At 44.5% G+C, this 26,379-nt stretch overlaps 1 protein-coding gene across 1 annotated transcript in view; it reads left to right on the top strand.

The window, feature by feature from the left end:
• The window catches only part of DNAH11 (dynein axonemal heavy chain 11), a 3,435,931-nt gene that overhangs the window by 1,344,858 nt on the left and 2,064,694 nt on the right, over window positions 1-26,379 (top strand). Inside the window, exon 33 of the mRNA XM_086939827.1 lies at window positions 16,617-16,777. Within this exon, the coding sequence (XP_086795953.1) occupies window positions 16,617-16,777 (161 nt within the window). The remainder of the gene's footprint in view (window positions 1-16,616; window positions 16,778-26,379) is intronic.

Genomic DNA, 26,379 nt, shown 5'->3' with positions numbered 1-26,379 from the left:
CGCCAGTCATTCCTGCAATTATCCTTAAAGAAACAGAGACCCTTCATAAATGTGGATTCGATGTGGCCCCAGTAAAAGAGACAAAAGGTCAAACACCAGAAACCCCTTTAACTAGACATCAGGATGTGGTAGCAACCCAAAACTGCAATAAAGACCGGTCCAATTCAAACAAAGAAGCCATCTCAGTCTCAATCCCCAACAGAATAAGGAGAAGCTGGACCAAGAATTCTCCGAACCAGGAAAAAGCAGCCACTGATAATACATTGGCATGGATAGCAGAGAACCTAAACAGAAAAAAACAGGGACACGTAATCAAGCGACCCTTTTAGCAACAGTCTAACCATCTATTCCTAGAACGTTGCAGGGAAATCCCATGAAAAACTAGCAACAATAATGCAAGATCGTCCAGGGATAGTGGCTCTACAAGAAACCTGGGCAACTACAAACTTTGACCACCCAGACTATTTCGTATACGATATTCCAGCAGAACCGGTTGCCCACGGGCAAGCAAAAGGAGGGATAGCAATTCTTCTATCCGAAGAATGTTATTGGAACCAGGAAATCATACCTAGATATCAAAATTGGCCCAGACATAACCAAACGTTTGAATATGCTCATCTTCAATGTTTATATTTCCCCACGAGCAAAATCGGATGGATTAGTGTTAAATATTCTTGAGGACTTTAAAAAGGTGGTCGAAAAACAGGATTTCCCCCTAATGCTCCTAACAGGTGACCTAAATGGGCAAATTTCTAACAACCTACTGGAAAAACGGGAGTCAGGAGAAAAAGAACAAGCACTGGCAATTCCCACACCACAATTTCCCCCAGGAAGCAAATCAAATAAGAGAGGGAAAATCATACTATCATCTCTTGCTATCCTGAATCGAATAATTCTAAATAGTAACATCGAAGGAGACATCCCGGCTTCCTACACAAGAAAGGGCGGCCTTCACGTATCAATACTCGATTACATGATCTGTAGTATAGGCCTCTTTTGATCCGCCCATCAACTTCAAATCAAGTTTGAGAAAGGAAGCTATCATGCAATCCTACAACTAAAAACGGGTCTAATGTTGAAACGAACATCTCCAGTGAATACAATGGAATTGCACAGTACAGTACTGGTAAACCCAGGTCAAGGTCGAGTAATGTGAAATTCCAGATCTTTTGATAAAACTACCCAATTAATCGCGAAACTAAATCTATTAACAATTATCCATCATTCAAACCCAATAACAAGCTTTGAAGCAGTGGTCAAGAATATGGTCCAATCGTTGCAGACGCTGTGAAACAAAGATGGACAAAAACACAAAGTAATAAAAGACGGAACACCGAACCCAGGGCAACGGAACTAAACAAACTAATTAGGGCACAATTTCTCCACTTCTCTGAAACAAGAAAACTAGAAATAAACAAGTTAAAAAACTGCTGTAGAAGGCAAAAAGTAAAGGAAAAACAAAAGATACAGGACAAAAAATGAGTAGACTTACAGATAGCAGCGACACAAAAGGAAAAACGTGCCTATTGGACCATAATAGCGACAGAAACGGGAACGAAAAAAACACTAACAGCAAACCCTGTACCACCTTCAGAATGGGAATCATACATCACCAATCTATACAAAAGAAATCAAAAGTCAAATTGCGGCTTATTAACGCCATATAACGGAGGACAGGAGAAAAGCACATATAACGAGGCTCCATCACCACTTCAAATAGAATATTATATAAAAAAGGCAAGACCATCGGCCGCAATGGGTCCAGATCAAATTCCTATCACAGTCTTAAAAAAACAATCCAAAGAAGTGGAGCAAGTTTTTAGCACGCTTCTTCAGCCACATATTCGGAACAGGGGAAATTCCAAAGTCCTGGAAGGGTAGTATCGTAATTCCCATCCACAAGAAAGGCTCCAGGCTGCTCCCCGGTAACTACCGGTAGATCGCTCTACTAGACGCACCTGGGAAGATTTTTGCGGCATCACTCCTAGAACATCTTAAAGAGTGGGCATTTCCAACTGGCTCCATTCCACTCAATCAATCCGGATTCAGATCCAAACACTTGGTCACAGACAACATTGCAGTACTTCAAACTATATTAGAAAAATATGTGACCAAAAAGTTGCAGGTACTGTACGCAGTCTTTGTCGACTTTACGACCGCCTTCGACAGGGTCGACCGAGACAAGCTTTGGATCAAACTGCAGAAAATGGGAATCCCACAAAATCTCCTCCATTTAATAACATCACTGTGCTCTGGGACATGGTGCCAAGTTCAAATGGGGCGGGAGAAGGGTCTTACCTGCCCAGTATCAACTCTAAACGGCCTGCGTCAAGGGTGCCTTTTAGCTCCTTTATTGTTTTCTCTATACTTGAGCGACCTACCGGAAACCCTAAAGCAAGCCAATAATTTTCCCCCTAAGATTGCATCATTTAAAATCCACTATCTAATTCCAAATGTTACCAAAACAAAATTTGTCCCATTTACAGGAAAGAAGAGCCATGTCAAATATAATTGGACACTAGGGGGAAAACCATTGGAAATTGTTAAAGAATATATATATCTCGGGAGAATTTTCACTCAGTCCCTGCACAATCAGCCTCACTTGCAAACAAGCATTTACAATGCAACGGTTTCGCCTTTGGAAAAGTTTGAGCTATTGGCATTGTAAATGACAAAATTTGTATTTATGTGTTGGTTTTGAAAACAGATAAATAAATGGCATTGTCATTTACATTGCCAATAGCTCTAACTTTTCCAAAGGCGAAACCGTTGCATTGTAAATGCTTGTTTTTTACATGTTGCACCGAAGTTCAGCTGCTGTGAAACATGACTTAAAGTTAAAAAAAAAGCCCACTATGAGGTGTCAATGCTTGCCACATCATAGTGCTTTTTAAATTTTACTTTAAGCCATGTAAAAAAATCTTTGACAACACCGATAGATTATTTCTCATAGGAAAAACCTATTGGCTTTGCCAATGTTTGTTCCAGCTCCTCGTGGATTAAAGAAAGAGCTCATGGAGGAAGAAGAGATAGATGGAGCGAGGTAAATAATGGAAGGATGGAAAGGGAGAGACAGTCCCAGGGGAGGAAAAGAGCGAAAAAGGTATAACAGTTTTCCAGGACTGCTTTTAATTCACAGTTCGGCCCTGGCCTGGTCTTGCCATCTGAGGTAAAGTGTTTGGTGCCAAGCAGTTCTTCATGCATGGCAAAGGCAAGTGCGCCTTGCTGTCCACTGGTCCATGGCATGGGGGCAGGCAAGGCTCGATCTGGATAGGTAATCCTTGGTCAATTGATATTACACTCTTTCAGCTGTCCGGTACGTAACCCGGACCCATCACCTCTCAGCACTCACGTGTAAGCAGCAGAGTGACAAGTACATGCCAGCCTTTACCTGGGCTGAGCTTGAGACTAACCCGCACTGAATATACGCGCCAGAGCATCCACTGACAATATCTGTCCACCACCATTGTTGAAGCTTCCAATGTTCACCACTTATTAAGACCGCTAGCAGTCGTTATTGTTTATTGTTGACTGTTACTTGTTCACATTGTAAAGTGCAATGTTTGTGAGACTACTGACAACACATGAAAACAGAGGGAAACTCGCTGCAGCCGGTCTGGGTCCGTTTACCTAAGTACATGACCCTAACATGTGCTCATTCACACTGAAGCCTTCCCCCTTCCATGAAATGTAAAAACTGCACTTGGACGTAGCTCTCACAGAGGAACAGCTGATGAAATACTAATGAAGTGCTTTCTAGGAATCATTATTATCTTTGGGGTCGTTCGGGGAAAGACACTTGTGTCCAATGCCTCAGCATTTGATCGCCATGTGAAAATGCATAAATGAACAGCAGTGAAACAAAATAGGAATGAGAAAAGACTAATAACAAGCCATATTAAATGAGCAAACCTCCCTTAAGGGGTGCATCAGAATACTAGAGAATGACTTGCCAGAAACGACCAAATGATGCAATCATTGTCCCAAAGGATAAGTAGCTCAACAGCATGCTGAAGAGGATAAGTTGGGCTGAATGCTTGCCTGGCTCCTCAAGTCTAAAAACACCAATAAGAGCTACACGAGAGAAGGATAACTTAGCTGTTAACACAGAGAACGCGATCAATGCACTGTTCAAGGAGTGCCAGAACACACTGTATACCTCACCCCCTGATGAGGTAGTTTATGATGTGGGACAGTATTGGGATACAATTCCGAAACTCATCAAAATAAGTTGTACAGCCATTAGACAGAGAAGGACATGAACGTTCTGATTATTATTATCGCAGCTGGACAGCTATTTGATACATATTTTTATTTTATCTTGGGTCGTTTCATATAGACTTATTATTTCGGGTCCTCGCGGGTTACACGTTTTAAAATCTGTTCTTTTCTCTTCTCTGATTTACTGCGATTCATTGTATTGATTTTAATTGAGACAATACATTAGTCATTCATAAATTATTCTTTCAGGGCCCCGTTTCTGTTGTATGACATATTAATCAGGAATATGAGTATTAAAGAGGACTCCGCTCGCGCACACTTTCATTCCTCTGCCTTGCAGCTTACCACCGGCTGCACATTTACAATATTCCCCTCCCGCTTCTCCCCGCACTCTTACATGCCTACAAGCCTCTCTTTGTTACCCTGGCCCTGTCTTTGGCCCCGGGTATGCTATCAACACTCACCCATCTCTGCCGGCGTTCTTTCCTTTCCCCGGTCGGTTCCCTACGTCCTGCGGACAATATGTCGGAAAGAGACGGCAACCCAGAGGAACCATACGAAGCCAATACGCGAAATTCTCCGAAGTAAGCCGAACGTTTCCGATGTATTTGGCACATTCAGTTCAGGATATCCGTCAACGAATTTAGCAGAGCGTTTCCGATGTAAATCCCATCCACTCTGTGTTTTTCATCCCCTGGACTTCGGCTATCTTCGGGACTCCTCCTTAATCACTGGACTCGTATACCTCATCGCTGGCTTGGCTTGTCACAGACCACCCAGTTTCTGCACCCTGGCGGGAGTTTTTAACCCTTCTGTCTTGGAATAAAGAGACCACAGCAGTAAGCTGAGCAAAACTGATTTTAGCCTCTTGTATTAATGCTTTTCTCTACTTTAGGATTAGTCGTGGGCATCCAACAAGAAGCTGCACGAGTTAAAAATAATAATAATAAAGAGAGAGAGAACGTGTCAAATCTCCGCCTGCTAAAAAAACAAGTCAGGTCCCGGGCCGCGCTGTGATTCGCTGACGTCACGGGGGTGTCCCGGGCCGGCAGCCAATCACAGCGCGGCCCGGGAATGACGTCACGGGGGTGTCCGGGGCCGGCAGCCAATCGCAGCGCGGCCCGGGACAAAGGGGCGGGGCTTAAAAAAAGCACCAGAAACGCCCCCGAATCGCGTTTTCAAGAGAAAGCGCGATTGACTGCCTCTGTCTCCCAATGGCTAGCCTCCATTTATGGAGCTAGCCAATGAGAGGCAGAGGCGGGTCATCGATCATATATAGAACTCAATAGGTTTTTTAGCGAATGCTCACTACGTGAGCATTTGCAGGCAAAACCTAAAAATGGGTCGTAAAGCTGACGTCCACTTAGGGGCCCTCCACCGGCCAAAGACACTTTTTTTCCCTGTTACAGGTATATAGATCTAAAATCCCTGCCGTTTTATCATATGCAATAGAACATATTCCAACAAAAGAATGGAAACAAATCGACATCAAAGAAGGGAAAATCCTTTGGAAACTAATTAGGATGCCGCAAGCAGTGCCGGTCCAATCTCTTAGGCTGGAATTGTCGCTAGTCAGCACCTTCACCAGAGGGATCACAAACATAATTAGAGAACTGTGAAAAATTCAGACACTTGAGCAAGATTTTCAGAAGTATGTGTTCTGTAAAAACCTATCTACTGCTTTTAAACTAACAACTGTTACTTTGGATATGTTAAAATTTTGGGGTCACCAGCCCAATTGAAACTCTGTCTAAAGCACTTAACCCCAAGTCTAAGCATGAACCTTGATATCCAACATTGTTCCGATCTCTCAAAGTATAAACATTACGCGGACACAATAGTCTTCAAAAAAATGCAGCAATATATCCTCTTCAATCTAAACCACATATGCAATGTTTTCAGAATATGGATTTTGAAAATGACCCATTTGGGAATACTCATGTTGAACATACTAAGAGTGGGTTGTATCTGGAGAGTTTTTTATCAGCAAATTATTTGTTTGCCCCAGTGGAAGGGGAATCTCAGCCCCCTGTCCCAACGTTTAATGGTCAAGGCAAAAAGTCTATTATAGACTATATTTTAGTGTCTTGCCTTTTGAGAAACACAATAGGTTACCTGTCGGTTACGCAGAATGGTTTTAGTGATCATAACCCACTCACTTTGGATATTAATATCAGGGCCCTTAAAAATGAAGTTGTTTCTGCCACTATTTCAAATTTAAATATAGCTCCTAAATGTCAAGGCTGTAGATTAAGGTGGGAGATGATTACTCCTATTGAATTCCTGGAAAGCCTGTACAGTAGTAAACCTGAGGATCTAAATATATGCTTAGGTGCAAGCTCAGATCCAAGGGATATCCTCTGTGCTTTTAACCGTATCACAGAACAGGTAGCAACTAATTTGACTAGGAAAAGTAAAATAAGGCCTAAGAAACTGGAAAATTGGTTTAACCAAGCCTTGACTGATACTCACATAGTGCTTCTAGAACTACTAAAGGAGCCTGGTAAGGACTCCCAGAGGATTGCTGAGGCAAGAAGGCTATCAAATGGAGAAAAATCGAGCTAAAAGATATGGCTTGGGAAGAACTTTCCAAAGCAAGTGTTCTGAAAAGTAGCACTCAATTTTGGAAAGTGATTAATAGTCCTTTGTTTAATGAGACAGAAAATACAAACAAGGACTGCCTCATCCCACCAGAAAAGTGGGTGGAGCACTTTGGTGGTCTTTATACGGATATAAATAATTAATCTTGTATGATTCTAGGTGATTCTATACGGGCAAGTATAATTAATTTTAGTGAGGAAGAAGTCTTGGATGCTATTGAGTCCACAGCACATGGGAAAGCCCCAGGCCCGGACGGGGTTCCGCAGACCTTTACAGGGCAGATCCTCAATATTGGGCAAAGATTTTAACTTCTGTTTTTAACGCAGTTACTAAAGTGGGTCCCCCAGTGTCTTGGGGCAAGGCGGTTATTGTCCCAATATTTAAGAAGGGTTCAAGAGAGGACCCGGTGTGTTATCGTCCGACCTCTCTCTTGGATTCGGCTGCTAAAATAATGGGAAAAGCCGTACTGGAGAGACTGACAAACTGGCTGTCATTTCGGATCTACAGTACGGATTTAGAAAAGGAAGAGGTACTGCTGGTCAATGCCTCAATTTACATCTTGTGATAGGGAAATACACGGTCGCAAAGCAGGGGGACATACATCTAGCTTTTATGGATCTGTCCATTGCTTTCGACCTTGTAAATCATCAAAAACTTTGGACTTCCCTGTTTGACATAGGGCTGGACCCCGTACTGATATCCTTCCTAGCGGATATCCATGAGAACACAAGCACAGCAGTTCGCTACAATGAGAATGGGAGCTTGACGGATGCTTGGCCAGTAAAGCGAGGGCTAAGGCAAGGGTGTATCCTTGCTCCCTTGCTGTTTACACTCTATATAAACAAGCTGGGTGATGTCCTAATTTCAGCATGCAAGGACATCCCGAGAGTTGGCCAAAAAAAGATTCCCGCCCTATTGTACGCAGACGATGCTGTGTTAGTGGCTAGGACGGCAAGAGGATTACAATCACTTTTAGATTGCTTTATTAATTTTGTGGACTCTTTGGATTTGAAAACTAATTTTAAAAAGTAACATGCTATGTCATTAGGTAGTGGACAGGCGAAAAAGTCATAATTTTTCTGCAAAGGGCAGGCGCTCATTAAAGTACCTACCTTCCCATACTTGGGTATTGTATTTGATGATAGAAGGTCATGGGCGATGCAACGTGCACTGAAAAAAAACACACTAGCGTTGGCCACAGGGGCCCTGTTGGGCTTTGCGAAATGTTTAGGCTGTAAGCCATTACCGGCCCTTATGAAAATCTATAACACTAAATGTATGCCCATGGTGTTGTATGGTAGTGAGGTCTGGGGTTATACTGAAGTAAGTGAGATCCAAACTGCAGAAAATGTCTTTTTTAGAAAAGTGTTGTCACTCCCTCAATCTGCAGCTACCTTTAACATACATGAAGACCTAGGGGCTGGATATATTTCTGATCAGATTGCTGTGGTGCCAAAACTAGGATGGCTAAGAATTTGGGCACAGCAAGCTCCAAATTTAAATCAACTAATTATTCAAGATTGTTTGTCCCTAGATAAGGCCTTGGCTATACCTTGGATCCATTATATTAAATCTCAAATGGATTCAATGGGTAGCTCTGATCTGTTTACAAATCCTAGGGCTTTAAGTAAAATTGCAATCAAAGCAGTAAAATCCCAATTCCTGAATAGGGTGTAGTCACAAAGGGAAGCAGACGAATTAGTAAAACCATTGGTTAGAAAGTTCGTCATGCTAAGTACAGGGAGGGAGATACAGTCGCACTTTACCTATATAAGCAAGCCATTCCATCTGTTTGCTTTACTAAGTTTTAAGCATAACATGCTACCATCGTTGCTATCTTTCCCTAGGGAGTTTGCTAAAAGTGGGACTTTAGGGCCATGCCCATGTGATAATAATTCTGAGTAAAACGTGCTGTACATGATCTTTTTCTGTAAGTTTTATGTATAGCCACGTAAAAAATTCATCTTGCCATTGTTAAGAGGGTATAATTTTGAGAAGGTCAGACCAGCTTTTGTCTATTTACAAATGCTCGGGACTGCTGTGGTATGTTTTGGGGTGTTGAGTTACATTATTGGGGCTATGAGATGTAGCAAGAAATTATTGTTACCCTAAATAGCCTTCCTCCACCCTATTTGTAAAATTGCCCCCAGTATGTTTGAAAGTTTTATGCTGTGAAGACTATCAGATGAATTTTGTATTTTTTAATAATAAATAATTTTTATTGGGTGACAAACTTTTATGCTGTATATGTGTTTGCCAAATGTAAAGTACTTTTTATATTGTAATGTATCTAGTTGTGCTAGTCGTGATATGTAAACATGATCAATTGTGAAGTGAAATACTGTCCTGTGCTTTGATGGTTTTAAACTTTTTAACCAAATAAAGCAAACTTTGACTTTAACCACGGAGTTAGGCGAAGCATCATTTTACTACGGCTTGGGATATTACCCCTGAAATCACACACTTTTAAATGGTCGCTAAAAAAAAAGGGGGTCCAATCTCAGTGTAAATGCGGGGTGCAAGATCTGGAACACGTCCTTTTTGTCTGTCCAAACAAGTCAGTTGTAGAAGCCAGGACAAGATACATCACACCAATCAAAACAAAATGTAATATAAACTCTGTCCAGAATCTGATCTCCCTCTGCAAAGCTCCACCTAACGAATTTGTGTGTATTAATATGTACAACTTTTTAGAAACATTTTTAAAATCATATTCGATCGCTAATTTTATCTGTACAATTGTAATTTTTACTGTCAAAATTTGTTGTTCTCGTAAGAGAACTGAATCAAATAAATTATTTCATTTCATTGGACAAAGATAACAGTTCGCTTGAGACTGCTGAATTTGTATGTAGCATTCAGACAGCTGCATCTCCATTCAGCTTTTAAGCTGCTTGTGTTAGGATTTAGGAACAGTGACATGTGGGATTGCTAAGATTCCGGTATTTCGCCCATAACCCTAACCCTTATCTTATATTTGCAATTTGTTGACGCTCCCTAGCGCGCTTAAGGCGACGCGTCGGAACGTAGCCGTTGCTTGGCTTACTGTTCCAGTACCACGCCCCCTCTCCTCTTCCTGGTTCATGTCGGCGTCCTCCGTGGCGTGCTGCAAATCCCGCTGGGCGTTTGTGGAGATTCACCTTTCTGCTGCTGGTCTCCAACCCCTTCCTGCAGTGTCTCACCTTCCTTGAACGCTGTGAGAAAGTTCTTGCCGGTCTTCGGCATTTCTTCGTTATCGCTCGAGAGTGCATGGTTTGTTTCCCTACCTTTTCTCACGCATTTGGCGGGCGTCTTGCTCGACTCCTTTCCCTACCATTCCTCACGCATTTTGCGGGCGCTCTGCTCGACACTATTTTATACCTTCCAGTTCTGTGACACTAGCATCCTTTATGTTTACCCCGTTGTGTTTGCTACCTTATGAGAGAGAGCGCTCCGCCCTGGATGCCCCTGAGGGCTGGGTGTCTCTCCTCCTGAGAGTGTTACTGCTCCGCTGTTCAGACCCCTATACAGCCAGGCAGTACACCTCACTCCCTCTATTGTTTTCTTTTGAGTGTTTGGTGTGTGAGTCCTTTGTGAGTTCTGACTGTTCTGACCAGTTCATTGGGTCTTCCAAAGTCCCTCTTCCCTGAACTCATCGATAAGGAGATCCGGACCTTCATTTGGGGTAAGAATACCTGGTGCACCACACATGTCAATGTTTTAACCAGTTACTGCATTGTCTAGTTAGAGTGTATATTACATAGTGCAACCTGGTTTTGTTTCCTAGCCTGGACCACCACCTGAGACTCTTCCTACTGCAAGCTGACCCCCTCTTATGAGGAGAGTGGTGGACACTCCTTGGGTTATTCCCTCATACTTTTAGGGGACAGTAGACAGGGGTGTGTTTCATATCGCATCCTTGCTTCTGTGTCCTGGAGGTGGAGGGATTCTTCTTCGTTCCCATGGAAATTGGTCTACTTGCTAACAGCTTGTGGTGGTTCTGCAGCATTGACCTGTAGTGAACAAGTTGGCATTATCACTGCACGCTATAAAAGCTGCAACCCACATTGGTTTGTAGTGACAGTGGAAGCTGGATGTTGTGGTAACTTACATACCTGAGAACGTGGGAGGAACTACAGGGTGTTTCTAAGAGGTGAAACTGTGCAGTCTTAAAATAAGCCAAGTGTAAAGTGTGAAACTTTGTAATTTTATGAAAGGACAAGATAAATTGGTACACTAAGATATAGGGAGAATGTAGCATAGATAGTGTAGTGTCGCGGTCTAGCCTCCCGCGTCACGTGACCCGCCGCAAGGCATGGTGGGAGGACGTGACGCAGAGTAGAGATCTGACTGCTGCATGGCAACGAGGACACAGGCTTCCCCTTACCCCCGAATATTTATGTGCAATAAAGAATAGTTCACCAACCCCAGTCTCAGTCCTTCTTCATGGGAGGGGCTGAACATCAATATCCCACAGTGGCGACGAGCAGGAGTAAACTACCACCGCCGGACTCAATCAGGTAGGGGAGGCCTGCGACAGATGCGCATAGCTGCTTGCGCCCCTCCTGCTTCCGCTAAGCAGAAGCTGCTGTAGTGCCTCAGCGGCGCACGGCCTCCAGCCGCCTCACATTCAGCGTGCATTCCGGCACGCAGCGCCAAGCCTCATTCCGCTCCATTTTCTGTGTGCACTTCAGCACGCGCGCCCGGCCCCCTTTTCGCCTCAAATTCAGTGCAACTCAGTGGGCAGCGCCAGGCCACATTCAGCCGCAATATCGGCGCGCAATTCGGCACGCAGCAGGGGACCCACTCTCTCCTCTTTGTGGCACGGCCGGTACTACAGGGCGGCCATCATCTGGCCTATGTATAAGGGAATCCACCACGGCAGTGTAAAGCCTGTACCCTGGGGGGCAGCTACCGCCAGGCCTCATCACAAAGTGTGCACACGGTTCACTGCAAAGCTGTGCACAGGGGCACATCACTCCCAGTGCCACCTTCGTGTCGCCATTCCCAGCACGTGGCGACCTCGGCGCGTACCTCGGTGCGCACTAGCCATGCCATTCACGAGGGCTGGTTGCCCTGCCTCCACTCTCACACAAGTATTGTCAGCTGGCCCCCTGCGATCCTCAGAGACAACAGGGTCACAAAGCTGCCTGCCCACCAGCATTTGAGATGCCCCATAGCAGCACATTGCCTCCTACAACTCAGCAGGCTGCGTCCTCTTGGCCCGCACAGGCGTGCACCCCTCCAAGATGGTAGGAATTCCTTGGGGTACTACGTGCGACGTGAGGATCCATCGCCGTCCACGCCACACGCAACATGTGTGCCCAGACCTTCTCCTTGACGAATCTAGTGACCTTTTTGTCTAAGCCCAGGAAACCAGCCATGAAATGGGCTGACTGGAAGGGGTATTCTTGTATGAAGGCGAGGAGGAAATCTACAGCAAATGGCAGAAGTAGATCCTATTACACAACCTGGGGCCAGAGGGTCTGCGCGTGTTCGCCCAAATGGTGAAGAAGGCCAGGCCATCGTCTGACGATGACATTTTCCAACACGCTCTCGACGACCTGGACAGCCATTACCAGCCCGTGATATGCACGCCATTGACCGCTTCAATTTCTTCTAAAGGAAGCAAGCAGAATCTGAATCTGTGTAGGACTACGTAGTAGCCCTCAAGAAACTGTCCATCAACTGAAAGTTTGGCACCCTGCACGATGAAATCATACAGGACCAAATCATCATGCACTCCACCCACACGAGCGTCCAGGAAAAGCTCTGGGTAAGCAGCGAAGGAACCCTTCCAGAAATCATCTCAATGGTAAAACGAGCGGAGCTATCCAAACGATGTCCTATAGCAGCCAAGAAAGAAACTGCACCACAAGCCACGGTATGCAAAATCACTGACAAGAAAAGGCAACCACCAAAAAACCCTACGGACTCTGCCTCAACCCGACAGTCCAGGGGCAGAGGTCCCTGTCGTGCCCCTCAGGGCAAACAAGGTTCCTGTTGCAGATGTGGCAGCCGCTTCCACATTGGCAATGACAAAAAATGCCCGGCCTTCCACGTCAAATGCTCCTTCTTCCTGGGAGGGGCGGCATCACAGGACACTGCGGGAAGGTCTGCCCCCAGAGACCCAGAAACACTGCAGTGAAATATGTCCAGGGTGCCTCCGATGATCAAGACGGAGCAGAGCTCTCTGAACGGGACAGCATTCTTTGCATTGAAGATCACATCTTAGGAATAGGTGGAGGCGCAACCAAAAAACCCTCTTGCCAGTTATCCCTCGGGGGCGTCCACGTCAGCATTGTGGTGAATTCCGATTCACCATACACCATCATCCAGAAACAGATTTGGGAATGTGACTTTTGCCCAAATCGTGGGAGATCATCTTCACCCCACAGATGTCCATCCTGTCACATTCACAGGAGAACCGATGCCCATGGTAGGTTTCCGATGGCTCCGGTTTGAATTTAAGGGAAGGCACACCACAGCGAAGCAGTACGTGGCACAGAAGGGCCCATCAGTCTTGGGTTGGGCAGACCAAGGAGTGCTCTGCATCCAGCTCAACCCCTGCGTCGACACTCAAGTGCTCCTGATGGATGACAGGTCAATGCCGGCCTTGCTCCAAGCAGAGTTTCCCACTGTCTTCAGCGACCAAACCAGGAAGACGTGCAAGCTCTCCCACAAGATCGTACTTAAGGACGGAGTGGTACCAGTCTCCCACAAAGTCTGGAACATCCTCTTCAACTGTCGAGAAGGAGTACAACTAGAACTTAAGCGCCTGGAAGACAGCGGCCTCATTGAACCGATTGAATGCGCTGAATGGCTCGCCCCTTTGGTTGTGGCGCAAAAACAAAGCGGGAAGATTCGCCTCTGCATTGATCTCTGCAAACTCAACAAAAATATCATTGTGGACAAGTTCCCATTGCCCAAAATAAACAAACTGCTCACCCAGACCAAAGGTATCCAGAGGTTCTCTACCATTGATCTCAAAGACGCCTACCACCAGGTATCACTCCACCCATCATGTCGACATCTCAAATCCTTCATCACATCCTTTGAATGCTACAGGTTCCGATGCATGCCCTTCGCACTCGCATCCGTGGCTGCTGTTTTCAGAAGGTTATGCACAAGCTGTTCCAAGGTGTCCACGTAGTCCTCTACTTTCAGGACTACATCCTTATCATGGGGAAGTTCAAAGCGGCACATGACAACATCTTTCACACTGTCCTACACATGCTAGCAGCTCATGGTCTCACGGCTGAATTAGAGAAATGCAAATTTGGTCTCCCCAAAGTCACATACCTAGGGCATGAAATCAATGACATGGGCATCACCCCCAAATCTGCAAACGTGGAGTGAGTCCATTGTATCCACCCCCCACCCAAAATCCAAAGAAGACGTTCGCTCTTTTTTAGGGTTGGCAGAGTTCTACAGCAAGTTCGTCAGGAACTTCGCGACCAAGACGCACAGCCTGAGCCAACTGCTCAAGGGGAAGAATACATTTTCTTGGTCGAAAGAGACGGAAGCGGAATTCTTAGCCATCAAACAAGATATCTGTGAGGCGATTCCCATACATGGATTTGACAGCGCGGCATCCAGCATCCTGACCACGGATGCCAGTGACAAAGGACTGGGTGCAGCCCTCTCCCAGAGGGCTCCTGATTGCACCAAGACCACATGGGGTTCGCTTTGCACTCCCTCACCCCAAACGAAGAGAAATACTGTGTGATTGACAAGGAAATGCTAGCGGTCATCTGGGTGATGGAAAAATTCCGACAGTATCTGTGGGGAACACGGTTCACTCTCCGCACCGACCACAAGCCCCTGATCAAAGTCCTCACATCCAGCGGCAATGTGACAGCCACTCTTCGCATTGCCAAAATTACATTGCATGTGCTGGACTTCGTCTATGATGTTGATTACATCCCGGGGCCACAGAACAGAGTGGCGGATTTCCTAAGCAAGGAGGCAGCCATGTTAGACCCCGTCACATCATTGGATTGGGACGATTACAGCGTCACCTTCATGACGGATCAGGAACACTTCATCAGTGCCCAGTACTGGGCAGAAGCCGACACGCAGGACACGGAACTCTCCAAAGTCAAGTTGTACGTCACGCAAGGCTGGCTGGAGAAGAAGCCCACCAAGAGCAACCTCAGGAAGTTTTGGAATGTCCGTGAGGAACTCTCTCTTGTTGAGGACCCCATATTTCTGCTGTGGGACGACAAAGTGGTGCCCCCCAATGCCCTATATGAACGCATTCTCCACATCAACCACAAAGGCCACCTGGGCATCGTAAAAGCCAAAAAACTGATAAAACTGCTGTACTGGAGGCCTGCCATGGACATCCAGGTGGAAAGGTTAGTGAGAGACTGTGCCCATTGCGTTAGGGCGGACAAAACCCTCATCAGCCTGAGACCCCCCATGGGTGAGTTCTCCACTCCCAACAACCCATGGGAGGATTTGTCCATCAATATTGTAGTCCTGTCCTAGATACCTGGGGTACACCCAAACACCTCATCGTCATCATGGACGACTACTCCAAGTGGCCCAAAGTAGAAATCAGCGAATCAGTGGATTCCAACGTCATCATCACCTTACTCACCACCATCTTCTTGAGGGTGAGAATCCCTAAGTCCATCAGCAGCGACAAAAGACCACATATCACAGCAGCCAGGTGGACAGCTTTCACCAACCGAAACAGAATCCAGACGAAGCGCACGCCAGTCTACCTCCCAGCGGGCAACTGCCAAGTGGAAGCCTTTAACAGGGTGATCATGGGCTCAATCCAAGCAGTCATCAGCTGCGGTAAGAACTGGGAGTCCGCAGTCAGAAGCACAGTATGGGCCTACCGCATCACACCCACCCTCACAGGATACAGCCCATTTAAGATCCACAGAGTACCCTTCACCAGAGACAACACAGCCTGGATGACCATGGGACTCCAGAGCAAATGGTCCCCAGGCAATGTCCGCAGCAACATAGAGAAGGCTCAAAGCATTTACAAGGTACATTACGACAAAAGGAGCAGAGTGCTGGTAGCCGCACTGGTGGAGGGCGATTGGGTCCCAGTCAAAAAGGGCCAACCAGGACTCAAAGGGGACATCACGTTCAGTGAGCCCCTGCGGGTCATAGAAGCTTCACCCACTCTGCCTTGTTGAGCGACTCCAACTTTTGGTCACAGTCCAGAATGGCCAAGTGCAACAAGATCCTACATCGTGGGAGCGGCAGCTACAGCTACAGACCCCACGGAGGCGGCCGGAAATGCAGCCGGTGCAGTGGAACAGTCACCCAGACAACCAACAATTTGTCCGCCAAGCCAGGACGCAGACGAAAGGGGCACTTTCAGTTGTGAACACTCTCTCTCCTTTTCTCTCTCTCTCTCTCTCTCCCTCTTTCTCTCTCTTTCCTTCTCCCACACCTGTGGGCCACAGTTACCGTTTGTCTGCCATTGTTATGAAGGAAGATGTGTAGTGTCATGGTCTAGCCTCCAGCGTCACGTGACCCGCTGCAAGGCATGGTGGGAGGATGTGACGTGGAGTAGAGGTCTGACTGCGGCACAGCAACAAGGACACCAGCTTCCCCTTATCCCCTAATCTTTATGTACAATAAAGAATAGTTCACCAGCCCCAGTCTCTGTCCTTCTTCCTGGGAGGGGCTGAACATTGATATCCCACAGATAGCATTTAGACTATTTATTATTTAAAGGTATTACATAATTTTATTCAGAACTATACAGCCAAAAAATGAATAAATGCAGTTGTCCAAAATGAAGAGTATGTCGCCAAATGATGTTTTTTCAATTTGTTTCTAAGGTAACAAATTCACAGGAATTTGCCTGGTTGTCACAATTGCGCCACCGATTTGATGACAATTTAAAGCACTGTTTCGCCAACATCTGCGATGCCCAGTTCCAATACTCATATGAATATCTGGGAAACACCACTCGCCTTGTTATCACCCCACTCACTGACAGGTAAGATATATTTACACAACGTATATGGCCATTTACAATAATAAGTAAAATAGGTCTTCACACAACTCATATGGAAAGTGGTAGCAATGGGCATTTGCTCAATCTTTTTCGAGAACTCTGTCTAGATATATATTTCAACTACTAACGACTTAAAGGAAATTGTCCTTTTTTTTAAAAACAAAGGAAGACCTGTAATTGTACTAACTGGACAACAATACTGTCAGTAAAACGTCTTTGCTTTGTAGAAGGCCAATAAATATAAGTTTTTGTTGCAGCATATATATATATATATATATATATATATATATATATATATATATATATATATATATATATATATATATATATATATATATATTTCCAAAAAGGTTGCCCCGTTTGAAGACACCGCACGCAGCAGGGCACTCGCACAAATCACCGCAGGCAGCCACTCTGACAACAGGCTCCATGCATGTCAAAGGCCATATGCGTTTCGAGCTCCCTTGAGCTCTTGATCACTGGCAGGAACGGAGGCAGGAAGCAGGGGATATAAGAACGACCTTATTTATTGGTAATGAAGAACCCCGCCCATGTGGGTGTTGCTGAGGGCATGCTGGTCCTGGTAGTCCGTAATACTGCCCTCTCAGACTCAAAAAATGTTCTTTAACCCAGTGGATTCCCCCTTCTCAGTCTCCATAAAAAATGTTCATCCATGTAAGGTGACACACATGAAAGCGCTGCTGAACCGTAGCCAATATCTCCCTGCGGCTGAGGCTCCCCGCTGTTCTCAGAGCACTCTAGCATTCAGCGCTCCAGAAACGCCAAAGCAACGCCGGGGTATCTTCGCGACCAGGACTGACCGCTTTATAATTTTCCACAAAGGTTGCCCCGTTTGAAGACACCACACGCAGCAGGGCACTCGCACAAATCACCGCAGGCAGCCACGCTGACAACAGGCTCCATGCATGTCAAAGGCCATACGCGTTTTGAGCTCCCTTGAGCTCTTGATCACTGGCAGGAACGGAGGCAGGAAGCAGGGGAAATAAGAACAACCTTATTTATTGGTAATGAAGAGCCCCACCCATGTGGGTGTTGCTGAGGGCATGCTGGTCCTGGTAGTCCGTAATACTGCCCTCTCAGACTCAAAAAATGTTCTTTAACCCAGTGGATTCCCCCTTCTCAGTCTCCATAAAAAATGTTCATCCATGTAAGGTGACACACATGAAAGCGCTGCTGAACCGTAGCCAATATCTCCCTGCGGCTGAGGCTCCCCGCTGTTCTCAGAGCACTCTAGCATTCAGCGCTCCAGAAACACCAAAGCAGCGCCGGGGTATCTTTGCGACCAGGTCTGGCCGCTTTATATTTTTCCACAAAGGTTGCCCCGTTTGAAGACACCACACGCAGCAGGGCACTCGCACAAATCACCGCAGGCAGCCACGCTGACAACAGGCTCCATGCATGTCAAAGGCCATACGCGTTTCGAGCTCCTTGAGCTCTTGATCACTGGCAGGAACGGAGGCAGGAAGCAGGGGATATAAGAACAACCTTATTTATTGGTAATGAAGGGCCCCGCCCATGTGGGTGTTGCTGAGGGCATGCTGGTCCTGGTAGTCCATAATACTGCCCTCTCAGACTCAAAAAATGTTCTTTAACCCAGTGGATTCCCCCTTCTCAGTCTCCATAAAAAATGTTCATCCATGTAAGGTGACACACATGAAAGAGCTGCTGAACCGTAGCCAATATCTCCCTGCGGCTGAGGCTCCCCGCTGTTCTCAGAGCACTCTAGCATTCAGCGCTCCAGAAACGCCAAAGCAGCGCCGGGGTATCTTCGCGACCAGGACTGGCCGCTTTATATTTTTCCACAAAGGTTGCCCCGTTTGAAGACACCACACGCAGCAGGGCACTCGCACAAATCACCACAGGCAGCCAAGCTGACAACAGGCTCCATGCATGTCAAAGGCCCTACGCGTTTCGAGCTCCCTTGAGCTCTTGATCACTGGCAGGAACGGAGGCAGGAAGCAGGGGATATAAGAACAACCTTATTTATTGGTAATGAAGAGCCCCACCCATGTGGGTGTTGCTGACGGCATGCTGGTCCTGGTAGTCCGTAATACTGACCTCTTGTGGCTGTACTAAAGGACTATCAGTACCAGCAAGCCATTTTCCACAACGCCCACTGGGGCGGGACTCCGCATTTGAATAAAAGAAGTTGTTCTCAATGCCGCTCCTACTTTCTTTATTGCCAGTGATCAAGAGCTCAAGAGAGCTCGAAACGCGTTAGGCTGTTGGACGACATACAGCCTGCAAACCTACCTTCTGCCTGTGATGTGGTGTACCTTAACTCCGTGCTGTGTGCAGCATCTCGAGAGGACAACCTTTGTTTTTCAATAGTAAGCGGCTAGTCCGGCCGTGAGATGCTACGACGCCCGTAGGCAGATCCAGCGTGCTGGTAAAACACCATCGCGAGTCATGGACAGAGGGGCCCTCGCTAACAGTTGCATTAGCAGCGGAATGCAGTTGCAGTATGCCTTTCACCGTACACAGATTTTAATTACATTGGGAAGTAGGAACGCCAACCACTTGGTTAAAGAACTACTAGAGTCTCATGTGGCTGTACTAAAGGACTATCAGTACCAGCAAGCCATTTTCCACAACGCCCACTGGGGCGGGACTCCGCATTTGAATAAAAGAAGTTGTTCTCAATGCCGCTCCTACTTTCTTTATTGCCAGTGATCAAGAGCTCAAGAGAGCTCGAAATGCGTTAGGCTGTTGGACGACATACAGCCTGCAAACCTACCTTCTGCCTGTGATGTGGTGTGCCTTAACTCCGTGCTGTGTGCAGCATCTCGAGAGGACAACCTTTGTTTTTCAATAGTAAGCGGCTAGTCCGGCCGCGAGATGAAACGACGCCCGTAGGCAGATCCAGCGTGCTGGTAAAACACCATCACGAGTCATGGACAGAGGGGCCCTCGCTAACAGTTGCATTAGCAGCGGAATGCAGTTGCAGTATGCCTTTCACCATACACGGATTTTAATTACATTGGGAAGTAGGAACGCCAACCACTTGGTTAAAGAACTACTAGAGTCTCATGTGGCTGTACTAAAGGACTATCAGTACCAGCAAGCCATTTTCCACAACGCCCACTGGGGCGGGACTCCGCATTTGAATAAAAGAAGTTGTTCTCAATGCCGCTCCTACTTTCTTTATTGCCAGTGATCAAGAGCTCAAGAGAGCTCGAAACGCGTTTGGCTGTTGGACGACATACAGCCTGCAAACCTACCTGCTGCCTGTGATGTGGTGTGCCTTAACCCCGTGCTGTGTGCAGCATCTCGAGAGGACAACCTTTGTTTTTCTATATATATATATATATATATATATATATATATATATATATATATATATATATATATATATATATATATAAAAATATATATATATATTTCTGAACAGTCCACTACAATTGCGGCTAGACAGATGACCAGCACACCATACCTTCGTTTTCACAAGAGTTTATTCAAGCCCCTACCCCCACAACAGACGCGTTTCGCCCGGAGGCTTCGTCAGTGTTCAAAAAAAAAAATATATATATGTATATATATATATATATATATATATATATATATATGCTGCATGTTTGCGAAACAAGTGTACCAGCAAATCAGGGGCGTGGCAATGGGGGCCTGCTTCTCCCCCAGCTACGCCTGCTTACATACGGGGCTGTGGGAGGAGCAGGTCCTATCGTCGGAGGACAATGAATTTGTGAATAACCAGGTAGCCCACATGTATAGATATATTGATGCTTTGCTATTTATATGGAAGGGTACAGAGAGTGAGGCACAGACTTTTGTTGACTCTTTGAATGTCAATAATATGAATTTGAAATTTACCAGCCACATCAGTAAATCCTCTGTGTTTTTCTTGGATGTGGAGATTTTTTATCTCAGAAAGTGTTTTGAATACCAGGCTGCATAGAAAAAGTACGGCCGGGAACTCAGTGCTACATGCAGAGAGCAGCCACCCGGCACATCTGATCTGTAGCATCCCCTACGGGGAGATGTTGCGGATCAGAAGAATATTCAGCCTTGATACTCACTGTTTTAAAGCTCAGTCAGAGTGTCGCTCTAGATTCATTAAGAGGGGATACAGTCCAAAAGCAATTGATAAAGCCATGGATAGAGCTAATGCACAGGGTAGGACTGGTGACCAAAAGCATAGCTAATGATATCCCAAGTGAGGAACAACCATTGAGGCTAATTCTAATGTATAGTAATCAACATCCTGCTATTAGGAAAATCATCAATAAGAATTGGCCTCTTATCAAGAATGACCCCACACTGGGTGAAAAGCTTACACGCTCTCCCAACCTAACCTTTAGGAAGGCCAGTGCCATGAGTAACACTTTGGTCTCCAACAGTCCTGAGGTAAGGGTTAATTCTTTATGGATTACGGGGAGCAAGGGCTTAATTAAATGTGCCACTTGCAAGGCGTGCAAACAAGGTGTGAATAAGACAGAATATCACAGCCCCTTCAAGAATAGACCCATCAAAATTGACAAAAAATTAACTTGCAAGACGGAGTTTGCAGTGTATGTGCTGGAGTGCCCTTGTGGCCTACGGTACTTGGGGAGTACCAAACTTCAGTGCCATAAGAGGATACTCAAGCACATACACGCGATTAAAAATGGGGATGAATCTTACCCAGTAGCTCGTCATTTTGATGCAGTGCATGCCAAGAACCCTGACGAGCTCAGATATTATGTGGTGGACTGCATACCCCCATTGAGACATGGTGGTGACTGTAACATGAAATTGAGAATGTTGGAAACAAAATATATACTTGAACTAGACACAAAGACACCGAATGGATTGAACGCTAGTGAAGATTTTTACACTTTTTTATGATTATGATTGAAAGTCTTTTAATCCATTTATATTTAATTTGTGTAATTAATTTTTGTCATGTGTCTGTTAATGAACTATCTTTGCGGACAGCCAAATAAGAAGTACAGTATTTTAATCACTGTTTTGCACATACTTGGTTTTAGGGTTTGCACATATTTTAAGATACACGTTGCACTTTATTGTGGACAAATAACTAGGAATGCCCACTTGGGCTTCATACCTATGTACATTACCATGAGTATAACCGAAGCTGCTATAATCCACTGTGCTTAATATAGCTTTCCTCATTGTTACCTTGTTGAGACATGATCGGAATATTGCCTGTTAAAAGAAATTCTACATAGATTTTAATTAATCATGTTTGATGAATATGATTTCTGTTTGCTAAACTGATCAAATTGCTTTTATCATGGATATTTTAAATATTTAAATATTTAAATATTTATTGATGATTTGCAGAGAGGATTGGCATTGTTTTGCACAAAAAGAAAACGTATTTTACAGCTACTTGGCAGGTTGAAAGTCTTTTGTCCATGTTTATTCATACTATGATACACTGTCACTTTAAATTTATGGCCTGCCCCATGTAACATGTCATGTGATGAAGGTCCGAGTAGGACCGAAACACGTCATGGCGGCGGTGCTGGGCAAGAAAAAGTAAGTAAAAATATTCAGCACGCAATTGGGATCGCCTCGTCTCTTTGGAAAAGGAATTCTAGTGGTGTGAGTCGAGTACAAGGATATATATATATATATATATATATATATATATATATATATATATATATATATATATATATATATATATCCAAGCAATTTACCGTCTTTACTTCGCAGACAGAGAGTCGAGGCCCAGATAGCTTTTCAAGTGTTTTTATTCCGCAACACTAACACTCAACGCGTTTCGCAGCTTCTGCCGCTTTCTCACGAGTGAATAGCAGTGTGATACAATAAAGTTTTATACAATAACAAAAAAGGGTTCATCATGTGACTTTTCAAGTGAAAGTGAAAACATACTTTTTATCTCATTTTACTTTCTTTTGCACATTTGATTATGGGTTATCAAGAATAAACTAAACATTCAAGAAAACATATTATTTAACTATGCTGATGAAACATATTAAAGTGATTTAGCAGTACTATTTGTAGAAATTTAGTCAGTTATTCAACACGGACTACCATACCCATAAGTCAGTGGTTCTTACGTTGGTAACAGTGATTACTGCTCCTGAATTGCTTCATTCAGATTCACATTTTCAAACGTTGTACTGCACAACAACGCAACACCCTTTAGGCTGGTTACAGGCGGATGAAACGTTCGGCATTACATTTGCTCATGAATGCTTTTGACCGTTTCATTCCACGCACAATGCTTCTACACTAATAGTATTGCTTAGTGGGTCTGCTGTTAATGCATGAAGCCCCTGTGGGCATATTAGCTTGAACATTACTGCGTACTGACGATCCTCACTAGTGAGTGACCCCTCAATCATAGGGTAATGTCCTCTTGCGGACTACCATACCCATAAGTCAGTGTTTCATAGGTTGGAAAAAGTGATTACTGCTCCTGAATTACTTCATTCAGATTCACACTTTCAGACGTTGTACTCTGCAACAACGCAACATCCCGAGGGTTGGTTACAGGCGGATGAAACGTTCGGCATTACATTTGCTCATGAATGCGATCTATCATTTCATTCAACGCACCATGCTTCTGCACTGTTACTGTTGCTCAGTGGGTTTGCTATTTGTGCATGAAGCCCCAGTGGGCATAATCCGCTTGAATACTGCTGCGTGCTGTTGATCCTCACTAGTGAGTGACCTCTCAATCACAGGGTAATGTCCTCTTGCATCATGCCCACTGGGGCTTGATGCAAGAGGACATTACCCTGTGATTGAGAGGTCACTCACTAGTGAGGATCAACAGCACGCAGCAGTATTCAAGCGGATTATGCCCACTGGGGCTTCATGCACAAATAGCAAACCCACTGAGCAACAGTAACAGTGCAGAAGCATGGTGCGTTGAATGAAATGATAGATCGCATTCATGAGCAAATGTAATGCCGAACGTTTCATCCGCCTGTAACCAACCCTCGGGATGTTGCGTTGTTGCAGAGTACAACGTCTGAAAGTGTGAATCTGAATGAAGTAATTCAGGAGCAGTAATCACTTTTTCCAACCTATGAAACACTGACTTATGGGTATGGTAGTCCGCAAGAGGACATTACCCTATGATTGAGGGGTCACTCACTAGTGAGGATCGTCAGTACGCAGTAATGTTCAAGCTAATATGCCCACAGGGGCTTCATGCATTAACAGCAGACCCACTAAGCAATACTATTAGTGTAGAAGCATTGTGCGTGGAATGAAACGGTCAAAAGCATTCATGAGCAAATGTAATGCCGAACGTTTCATCCGCCTGTAACCAGCCTAAAGGGTGTTGCGTTGTTGTGCAGTACAACGTTTGAAAATGTGAATCTGAATGAAGCAATTCAGGAGCAGTAATCACTGTTACCAACGTAAGAACCACTGACTTATGGGTATGGTAGTCCGTGTTGAATAACTGACTAAATTTCTACAAATAGTACTGCTAAATCACTTTAATATGTTTCATCAGCATAGTTAAATAATATGTTTTCTTGAATGTTTAGTTTATTCTTGATAACCCATAATCAAATGTGCAAAAGAAAGTAAAATGAGATAAAAAGTATGTTTTCACTTTCACTTGAAAAGTCACATGATGAACCCTTTTTTGTTATTGTATAAAACTTTATTGTATCACACTGCTATTCACTCGTGAGAAAGCGGCAGAAGCTGCGAAACGCGTTGAGTGTTAGTGTTGCGGAATAAAAACACTTGAAAAGCTATCTGGGCCTCGACTCTCTGTCTGCGAAGTAAAGACGGTAAATTGCTTGGATTTAAAGGGGTGTAGCGATACCCCGTCGAGGCCCGCCACGAACTGAGAAGGCGCCGGCATGACTTTCGCTAAACAGTATGGATATATATATATATCTATATCCAGCTCCAAATTACACCAAAGGAACGAGTCACTCTTCAAAGCGGGTGCTTAACCGCAATGGTGTCCGCGTTAACATAGCAGCTCCGAATTCCTAACGATATCCAGCCTGGTTCAGGAAAGCAGCACTCACGAGTACAGCAGTGTATTATATAGTACAATTTGGACAAGACAGGTTTATGATTGGAGTTGCACCTATATTACTATTCACATTTGCTTTGATGAATTGCTTTTGTTTGGTTCACACCTTTATTTTGGCAGCCTTAAGAGGCTGCAATTGCCGATCCACGGCAAGATTTACCTGATTTGTTCACACACATTATGTGACCATTGTCAATGGATTGTGTTGTGTTTAACAACGCCTCGCTCTCATGACCACGAGGTTCGGATTTATATTGTTTCCGATTATTTATCACATGTGGTTGATTTCTGAGAATTGAATTTGTGCTGATACACGGCGTTATTATTGCTGTAACTGACTTTTTAGCAGTTCTATCTAGCTCATATGTGTATTATACACTTCAAGATGGCGCCTAATGTTGTATTTGTGGCAAAGTCCATTGTTTGTTTTGATGACTGTTTACAAACATAGATAATGGTGCCGCTCGTTGTTTTCCGATGTGAATACTGACGAAGGGAGCTCGCTCCCGAAACGCGTTTGTTATAAATAAACCCCTTTGCTAATACACTGCTGTGCTCGTGAGTGCTGCTTTCCTGAACCCGGCTGGGTATCGTTAGGAATTCGGAGCTGCTATATATATATATATATATAAAAAAGGCGGAAATACCACCGAAACTCGTCTAGGCCATCACAACGGAATAAATACTTTTCTTTGCTCATGTGATCAAGGCAGGGATCTGCCGAAACGCGTCGTGAGGACTGGTGAAATAAACTGAACGAAAGCACTAAGAAGGGTCTGCCTCGTTTTCTTTTCTGACCCTACGGGAGTTGGTGGCTGAAGCGAGCAATTCCGAATATATATATATATATATATATTCATTAAAAAATACAAAATAGTGTGCAAGTTGATACACAAATCTTTCATTTATTGTAGGAGGAGCAAATACAATCGGATTGAAGAATGACTTTCCCAGGTCACACCAAGAGTAATTGACAATGAGGCGAGATAATCTAGAAGTGATTTACTTTTTTATTTATATAAAAACATGAAACTGAATGTTTAATACAAAGTTATATAACTTTAAGCATTTTCAAATGTAACCAATGTATTCACTTTTTTACACTCAGGCACTGTTTTCGCTTTCTTTTCATATTCCTAATTTGGTTACAGAAGGTTGTAATACAAATTGTCTGAAACTCTTATGTTAACGATTGTTTAGGCCTGAAAAGTTAGGAAATATGAAGTTAACTTGCCATGCGACCATAGCTCAGTTTCCTTATTTGATATATTGCCCCAAAATCAGCTTTCACGCCATGAAGGACATTAGCGAGTTGTTTCAGACAACAGGTAGGTGGGGTCTGGACAAAAACGCTTCCACTTATTTATTTTCTACTTCCAAACCACCTGTCCAGTGTTATTTATTAGCAGTTTTCACAATGTATGTGAATGAAAGGAGAAAGGAAATGGTGGCTATTAATAAATAAAAAGAGTTAAAAAACAATCAAAAACAGGAGACGTGAGTCGGATACCAAGCTAAGATTGTACTAAGTGGGTGAGCTCCCACTCCGAGCGACCTGCAACTG

Source organism: Lissotriton vulgaris, chromosome 10 (assembly GCF_964263255.1).
Source record: "Lissotriton vulgaris chromosome 10, aLisVul1.2, whole genome shotgun sequence".
Taxonomy (NCBI): domain Eukaryota; kingdom Metazoa; phylum Chordata; class Amphibia; order Caudata; family Salamandridae; genus Lissotriton; species Lissotriton vulgaris.
This window is presented reverse-complemented; position numbering and strand designations above follow the sequence as displayed.